The sequence below is a fragment of the Staurois parvus genome, unplaced genomic scaffold (genome assembly GCF_062004578.1).
Source record: "Staurois parvus isolate SC_StPar_1 unplaced genomic scaffold, SC_StPar_1.0 ptg000048l, whole genome shotgun sequence".
NCBI lineage: Eukaryota > Metazoa > Chordata > Amphibia > Anura > Ranidae > Staurois > Staurois parvus.
Genome location: NW_028317844.1, coordinates 6,768,522 through 6,777,500, shown reverse-complemented (window position 1 = coordinate 6,777,500; position 8,979 = coordinate 6,768,522). Strand labels below are relative to the sequence as shown.

General features: G+C 40.4%; 1 protein-coding gene across 1 annotated transcript in view; it reads left to right on the top strand.

Moving 5' to 3' along the window:
- Positions 1 to 8,979, top strand: part of QRSL1 (glutaminyl-tRNA amidotransferase subunit QRSL1) — a 58,342-nt gene that overhangs the window by 24,252 nt on the left and 25,111 nt on the right. Inside the window, exon 6 of the mRNA XM_089664975.1 lies at positions 6,624 to 6,799. Within this exon, the coding sequence (XP_089521101.1) occupies positions 6,624 to 6,799 (176 nt within the window). The remainder of the gene's footprint in view (positions 1 to 6,623; positions 6,800 to 8,979) is intronic.

Sequence of the window (8,979 nt, the reverse complement as noted above, 5' to 3'; positions counted from 1 at the left end):
TAAAGCTCTTTAACGCCTGTCTAACGCCCACACTAATGCTATAGGATCATTTGTTTAGAGTTAGAAATTTAGTCAAGTGTGAAGAAGCCCTAATAGGAAGGAAGAGCAGAGTGAAGATAAGGTAATTAAAGCGGTGCTCCACCCAAAAGGGGAAGTTCTGCTTTAAGTCTTTGTCCCCTGCTCCCCATTAAGGATCGGCACCTTTGGAGAGTGGGGGTGGGGCAGGTACACGAATTTGACAGGTACCCTCTCCCACTTGCGCTGCGATCACCTAAGGCGATCAGAAATGGAAGTTGTCCTCCCTCCCCGTAATCTTCTGGGACACGTGACAGGTCCTAGAAGACTACGGGGCCATTCACAAAGCGCAGCGCTTCTCACACATGTGCTGTGGGCACCCTGCTGTGAAGCCGCAAGCTGTCACAGCCGAGTGCCCACACTGAAGATGCCAGCGCCAAGGAGAGAAGACAGCCGTGGTGAGGACACCGCTGAACTGAGGGACAGGTAAGTGACTGTATTTTAAAAGTCAACAGCTACAGTTTTTGTAGCTGCTGACCTTTCTTTTTTTTTTCAGCTGGAACTCCGCTTTAAGGTACTGCCTCTGCTTTCACTGTCCTATCACAAACTGGGGTATGTTCAGGACAGTCTGGATTTAGAGGAAGTGCATTATATGGTGATCAGATTGTGGTGGAAAAGAACTACAGATTGAAACTGCTTTATATTTAAACTTTTAATGACCTGTTTACTTTTCCTGTATTTTTTGGCTGAAGGTCTGCTTTAAAGCCAAACTCAGCCAGGCATGTAACAATTCTAGATGAAAGCAAACAATGGCAGTCTACTGGAACAAATATTCTGTCAGCCCTGTGAAATTAAACAAAAAATTCACTGTTTTATAGTGGCCAAGAGGGAAATCTATTGAAGGCCAAGCAACAAATAAAAGTTGTGCAATCAACTCTTACAAGGAGGAAGATATACAGTTCCTTGAAAAAGTATTCATACCCCTTGAAATTTTCCACATTTTGTCATGTTACAACCAAAAAGGTAAATGTATTTTGTTGTGATTTTCTGTGATAGACCAACACAAAGTGGCACATAATTTTGAAGTGGAAGGAAAATGATAAATGGTTTTCAAAATTTTTTACACATACCTGAAAAGCGTGGCGTGCATTTGTATTCAGCCCCCTTTACTCTGATACCCCTAACTAAAATCTAGTCAAACCAATTGCCTTCAGAAGTCACCTAATTAGTAAATAGAGTCCACCTGTGTGTAATTTAATCTCAGTATAAATACAGCTGTTCTGTGAAGCCCTCAGAGGTTTGCTAGAGAAGATTAGTGAAAATACAGCATCATGAAGGCCAAGGAACACACCAGACAAATCAGGGATAAGTTGGGGAGAAGTTTAAAGCAGGGTTAGGTTATAAAAAAAAAAAATATCCCAAGCTTTGAACATCTCATGGAGCACTGTTCAATCCATCATCCAAAAATGGAAAGAGTATGGCACAACTGCAAACCTACCAAGACATGGCCATCCACCTAAACTGACAGGCTGGGCAAGGAGAGCATTAATTAGAGAAGCAGCCAAGAGGCCCATGGTAATTCTGGAGAAATTGCAAAGATCCACATCTCAGGTGGGAGAATCTGTCACCAGGACAGCTATTAGTCGGGCACTACACAAATCTGGTCTTTATGGAAGAGTGGGAAGAAGCAAGCCATTGTTGAAAGAAAGCCATAAGAAGTCCCGTTTGCGAGAAGCCATGTGGGGAACACAGCAAACATGGAAGAAGGTGCTCTAGTCAGATGAGACCAAAATGGAACTTTTTGGCCAAAAGCAAAACATGATATGTGGCTGAAAACTAACACTGCACCTCACCCTAAACACACCATCCCCACCGTGAAACATGGTGGTGGCAGCATCATATTGTGGGGATACTTTTCTTCAGCAGGGATAGGGAAGCTGGATAGAGTTGATGGGAAGAAGCATATTTATTTGATAAAAAATTTTGAAAACCATTAATCGTTTTCCTTCCACTTCACAATTATTTGCCACTTTTGTGTTGTCTATCACAGAAAATCCCCAAAAATATACATTTACGTTTTTAGTTGTAACATGACAAAATGCGGAAAATTTTAAGGGGTATGAATACTTTTTCAAGACACTGTACTTGAGGGAATGATTAAATCATCTGGTTTTCTTGCCCAGGTGACAGGAGATCAGAGGGACAGGAAGTGTTTGCAGGGTTTTTATTACTGCCTGTGTCCACCTCCCTAAACCTACATTCTTATCCTGGTGCTAAAAGTGAGATGAAATCTTTTGATGAAGTCACAAGGTGCAGTAAAAATATGACAGAAATTCTAATCTTCCTGGCACACTTTTCAAAACGAAAAAAAAGTTTTGGCTGGAGTTAAAAAAGAAATGCAGGTTTTGAAGAAAAAAAACAACAACAATTATACTCAACTAAGTAAGTATAGTATGGATCTGATACTGGATTTGTCCCTCACTGTCTCTACACCAAGATTTGAAGGATCAAAGACCGCTGATCTCTCGGGCTTCAGTCACTGGTTCTGTGCCCTGCCCCTTCAGCACTTACTGGAGCTCTAGGCTGTGAAGGGGATGGGAGCAGATGGCTCAGGTTGTCAGCACCATGCTGAGAGGCTTAGCCAGCTGCCAAACAGGCATCAGGGTTAAACCCGACATTAAAGTCGGGATCTTTCTAGAGTCTGGACTGGAGTCTTTAGCCCGCTGAATACAGGTCACAGGAGTACAGAGCAAACTGCACTCCTGTGACTTACAGGAGAAAAAGGACCAAAAAAATCTTCTCCTTTTTAAGACCTTTTTTTTTCTACTGTGCTGACAAATTGTTTTAAAGTGTATCCAATCCTAAATGTAATATATTGCAACATATGAATGTAACTGATTTTTTAATTTTTTTCGTTAGTTTATAGGCAAATGTACAGCTATTATTAGCACTGGCCCTTTATTTGAAGAAAGTTTGTAAATGAATGTCTTGTTTGTGTTATTGATAACAATATAGGACATGCTGATTTTACTTTTTTTTGTTAAAACCGTAGCAGGATGGTTGTAATCTTGGTCTATTGCATGATGACTGTGCACTCCTGTCTACCACCATATACTTTAGTAGATGACACCCCTGCTGAGTCTTCCAAGAACATGGAGTAATCTCCAGGATTTCAGATAGACCAGTAGCCTGTTTGTTCAGTATGTGGCGCACATTTTGCATCTTGGTCTGTGTATGTAAATATGGAAGCCCATCGTTTAAAGACATTTATTTTTGCTCATGGAAAAAATGTTTGCTTGTTTTTTGCATAGATAGTTTTTAAAGCTAAGTTGCATAAGCAAATACACAAAGAGTCATCATGGAAAGTTTAGGGTGCAATAACTGACAGTCTTACACACACCTTCAATTTGTTTTCTTTAAATCACAAATTAGTTTCTTTTCAACGTGATTATTTCACTGCAGATGTTCTACTTAAATGTCAACTATATTATAATGAGCCTACTACACTTATATTAGCAATATAATGCTATAATTTTTTTGTATAAACTAAGATTTTGCCGTGGTCTATCTAACTTTACAACATTGTTAAAATCAACCATATTAATAGCCACTTACATCACCGCTAACTGGCCATGCAGGCTTCTGTGGAGGAACAATTACACAGGAGAGACTCTCCTGCGCTCTAAATGTCCCAGCATCCAATACCCCTGAGAAATTTCACTTCAACCAGATCCCCTTCTGTTTACCTCGCCCACCTGTTAGCCTGTTGGTTGGCTGAGTTTCCTCTGGCTTTTTAAATGCTGGGAATTGTAGAGCAGAGGAGAGTACTTCCTGTGTACTCGTTTCTCCACAGGAGCTTTGGTCAGGCAGTAATGACGTAAATGGCTTTTCATTAATTTAGGTTAGGGGTATTGAATTAAAATTCATGGGTGTCTGGACAGTAAAATTGTCTTTCAGCGAAGGTCCAAATTTCATGTTTTTGCTATGATGCAGATCCATCACGTTACCTTGGCCCTCATGGTAAAAACACAGGGTTCTACCGTGGGCACCTGCTAGTGTGAGATTCAGAAAGTGGCAGTGCAATGTGCATTTAAATGTGTACTTTTTCTCTTTCAACTTTATTGAAATGTCAAAATTAAGTTGCATTCATTTTTATGCACCGCAGCAAAGTTGTAGTGCATAGATACAGACTGTACATATAGCCTTCAGGCGATCTACAGTCTATTTGCAGTATGCAAATTTTCACCTCGCATGCTCAGCACCCAGGAACACTGTTGCAGTATGAACAGGGCACATAGAAAACGATTATTTTCTTTGTGCCCTTGCAGGGAGCCTTTGCAGAGAAACAGCTCTGCACAAGTATGAACAAGCCCTTACATCAGAGTCCTCAGACCCCAACTTTTTACATTAAATGTGGGTAAATGATTGCCTGGACCACCCCATGTCCTAAAAACCAATCACCTGCTTGTTAACTAGAAACGTTCTGTCTTCCATTCAGACCTGCCACACCTCCCACATTCTGCCCTGTCTTGGGAATTACAGCGGTAACAGTGGCAGGTGGGTGAGGGCACTCAGGCTGCTATTTGGCGTGGCTGCAGTCCAGATTCAGACCATGGTCTGCCATTTAGTGATGCATGATTTAGATTAGATTATGTAAATGAATCCACCATGTTAATTTTGTGTTTCATTTGGTCAAGTATAAACGCAAACCACCATGAATAAATCTGTGCAATCACTAAAATAAAGTGAAAAGATTTGTGTACAATATTCGAGGCACAGCTAAACACTCAAGGGCATTTCACATAGCCCTCTGCACAAAAATAGTGTAGCTCAACCAAATAAGTGATAAAGTATATTACATAAGTGAAGGATTTATGTATCCCAAGGTCCAGTCACCAACAGGTGTCTAACAATGGTCTGCATAGAATAACACCCATGTGTCAACAACCTCCCCAAAAAAAAGATTGGCTGCTCACCTTCAAAGTTTGACCTTTGAGGTAACAGTAGGGCATATGCACTTTCCCTTTTAAGGTCTTAAGTTCTCGTTCAATGCTGCTGTTCTCCGCTCCGGAAAAGCTCAAGTGTGGAAACATTCATGCAAAATAAAGATAGTCAATAGTGCTCTATTTGATAGATTTTTAATACTGCTAAAATAGAATGCAACTTACAAAATAAAGTGCTCTGCCGTGCTGGAATAAAAAGCACTCAATGACATTACCACTCGGTAAGATGACTGTAAGATGGCGGTTCCATCCCCGCATACGCGTTACTTCCTGGGTGGGACTTCCTCAGTAGGCATGGAGCCGATGTTGTAACTACTGCTTATATACAGTACCTTTCCCCATGGCTCTAGTATATCACCTTTAACTGCAGCCACTGTTTGAAGATTTAATGTCTACCTGTTTGAATATGTTAAAGCCAAGTATATGGGATGTATTTAGGTTTTAACGTGACTGTATGTTCCAGATTCACATTTAAAAATTTCCATTACTGGCCATCTGAAACTAAGATGTACACATCATCACATGGAAAAAGTAAGTACAGTTACTAGTTCAAATTAGAATTAGGTCTTCAAGTTTAGTTACCAATGAGTAGAACCTCCTTAAGGAGTGTGAAAGTGGGCAAAAAAACTACAAGTGGCATAGATTTGCTAATTTGTCCAGGGCTAGTCACCCTAAGAGTTGGCCATTTTGTTGCTAAAATAAATTTCCAAGAACCCCAAAATTTGTGTGATCTGCAGGTATTTCTTGCAACAACTGGTGTCAAGGTGTGTGCATCTACAATCAGAATGAGATTGCATCATTTAAACCTGTGTGGCAGGAAAAGAAACAACATTTGCTACCCTAAAATAACATTACAGCAAGACTACAGTTATTTTCATTGAACATATAGGCAAAGACCAAGCCTTCTGAATGTGCTGTGGACAGATGAATCAGCTGTTTGGCCACAGTAACAGTAAACACTTCATACCAACAGTAAAGCATGGAAATGCTATGGTTTGTTGTTGCTTTGCTGCTACAGGACCTTCGCAGCTTGCAGTCTGAGCAGGGCAAAAGGGCCTAGGCAGCTTGCTAGTCATTAGGCGACTATTGCATCACATCAAATTGAGAGAATGTGAGATCATTTGCCCAAAAGCTGACATTAAAGCAGAAATGTATCCTTTAAAATAATAATGATCCAAAGTAGCTGAAGTAGAAATAAGAGTGTTATGGCCTAGTCAAGACCCTGGTTTGAGTCTCATTAAAATGGTGTAGATGAAATTTTGAAATAAGCAGTACATGCAAGAAAACCTACAAACATCTTGTAACTGAAAGACATTTGGAGAGTTTATGTCAGGGACTGGTGGACACAAGAAGTAATTTCTGCTAAAGGGGACAATACCAGGTCAGGGGTGTACATTTTCCACAATACTTCATTACATCTGTTAATATGTTGACATTTTCCATGTATTTTTATTCAGGTAGGTCACTTTTATTTGCCTATTCAAATATGTTGAAAAAGTCAACAATTTCCATGTGTACTTGCCTGTCTTTCTAGGGCATTGTTGCATTTAGTAAAACAGAAGTTGCTTACAGTACTAGTTTTTCTTCTTACTTGATTTTGTACAGGGCTCTGGGATCAGATACTGGAGGGTCCACCCGTAACCCAGCATCACACTGTGGAGTAGTGGGTTTGAAACCCACATATGGGCTTGTTTCTCGTCATGGCCTTATTCCCTTGGTAAACTCTATGGATGTTCCTGGAATATTGACCAGATATGTGGATGATGCTGCAACAGTGCTTGGTAAGTTACCATATATTTGTATTTGGTAGTGTGCAAGGAATAAAAATGCCCATTTGTAATACAACCCTAATTCCCAAAAAGTTCAGATGCTGTCCAAAAACTACATAAAAACAGAAGTCAATGATTTTCAAAGCTTATAAACTCATTATTTATTAACAATCGAAAATAGAAAACATGTAAAACTGAAAAAATTTACTATTTTAAGAAAAAAATAAGGTAATTTTGAAATTGATGGCAGTAACACATCTCAGAAATGTTAGTACCACTAACTTTGCCATCTTTTTGTTGCCCTGTCCTAACAGGTAAGCCCCGGTTCACATATATGCGGCCGTTCCGGACGCGTTTTGCGCGGGCACGAGAGGCCATTTAGTTGAATGGACTCCCGTGCCCTGTTACACACAGGGAAGGAGTCAGTGCACTTCTTTGGAAAACGCAGCCCGCATGGGAACCTTGGTTCCCAGTACGGTTGTGATTTCCAGTACGGGCAGCGTGCCATTAGAATTAATGGCACCCGCCCGCGGGGCCGCATTCTTCTGTGCGGGTGGTGCGGCTGCATGGATTTTCGTGCGGATTCGCAGCGGCACCACCCATACTTATGTGAACCTAGCATAAGAGCTGGAAGAACATTTTGCAACTAATTAGGTTAATTAGCAACAGGTTAGTAACACAATTGCGTATGAAAGGAGTGTCTTAGAGAGTCAGTGTCTCAGAAGTAAAGATGGGCAGAAGTGCACCAATCTGTGAAAAGCTGCCTCTAAAAATCGTGGAACAATTTCCTAATAATGTTTACAAAATTACAGACTTTGAAAATAAATTATATATAAAAACACACTACACAGTAAAAGACTTAGGGTACTCAAGGTTTGCATAACAGTAGTATCCATTAGTTACAGTTTAGCAGTGTAATTGTACAATATTATAACGTTGCATAGTATGCAGCAGTCTATGCTATAAAGTGCCATACAACCAAGGATCACAGCTACGTTACCTCAGTTGTAATGTATAAAAAGTCATACCATGTGCCAAGTTTGTTCTGTATAGACATGACACTATCTGAACAAACTGCATTTCATGTGCTTACATCCTTCACAGCTCAGCTTGCAATAAAGCCATTTATAAATTACAAGTACCCATAAAGTATATATGAAAATACACATCATTAAAAGCAGTGTGACGTTGTGAGTGAATCAGTGCCACAAAACACATACAAATGTGTTTTGTAAGGAAAAAGTGCGAATGAAATATTTAGTGTAATTGTTTTTTAATTGTGCCTACATCTAAGCTAACACATAAAAAGGAAAATAAGATTTCACTTCAGGAATGTAGTGTTACTGCTGTCCCAATTACTCCATAAAGGAAAAGAAGGGTTGCCCACAACTAGATTCCTATTTATCATTTTTTCAAAGTATGCTAGGCCCTGAAAGCAGATTAGTTTATACCGGTTGGCCTTCCATTCCAAGATATTGAGGCACCATGGGAGGCCCAGGAGACATTTGGTACTCATTCCCAAAATAAAATCATTTAAGTTTCCAACAACACCCTTTACATTCTGTTGTCCCAATCCAAAAACTCCCATCAATTCATATAGTTTTCCTGAAACTAAGTAAACCAAATTCATGTAACATTTCCTATCCTGTAACAAGTTTCTGCCCAGTGTTTTTGGTTATATTGTCACTGGCCGCTGTCTTGATCATACCTTAGGCTGCTGATCTCACGAGGATTGTGGAGCCATTCTTGCAATTTGATGTCCGATGCAACTACAACTTTGACAATGTATGCATAAGGCTGTACAGAGAAGGCCCAGAAGTACTTCCCCTTAGTGATGCCAACATCAGCAATAATATAATCCAGGCACATATAGCAGCCTACTTGTACTCTCTCTGCTCCCAGTATCAGGGAAAGGCCAGCTATGCTTTCCACAGTGTCCCTTCTGTCATTTAGCAGGAGATGTTCTTTGTTGTACCCACACTTCTCATCAAAGAAGAAACTAAACACTGGTTCAGGTGGTGTCCTTAAAAGAAAAAGTTATTAATATATGAAGTATGTGTATCTAACCCAGCCTTTCTCAACCGGGGTGCCGCGGCATCCCAAGGTGCCGCCACAGGTCTTCAGGGGTGACGTGGGGAGAATGGCTGTCACTTGGGCCCGAGCTCCCGATCCCCAGCCGCACTGTACATCGG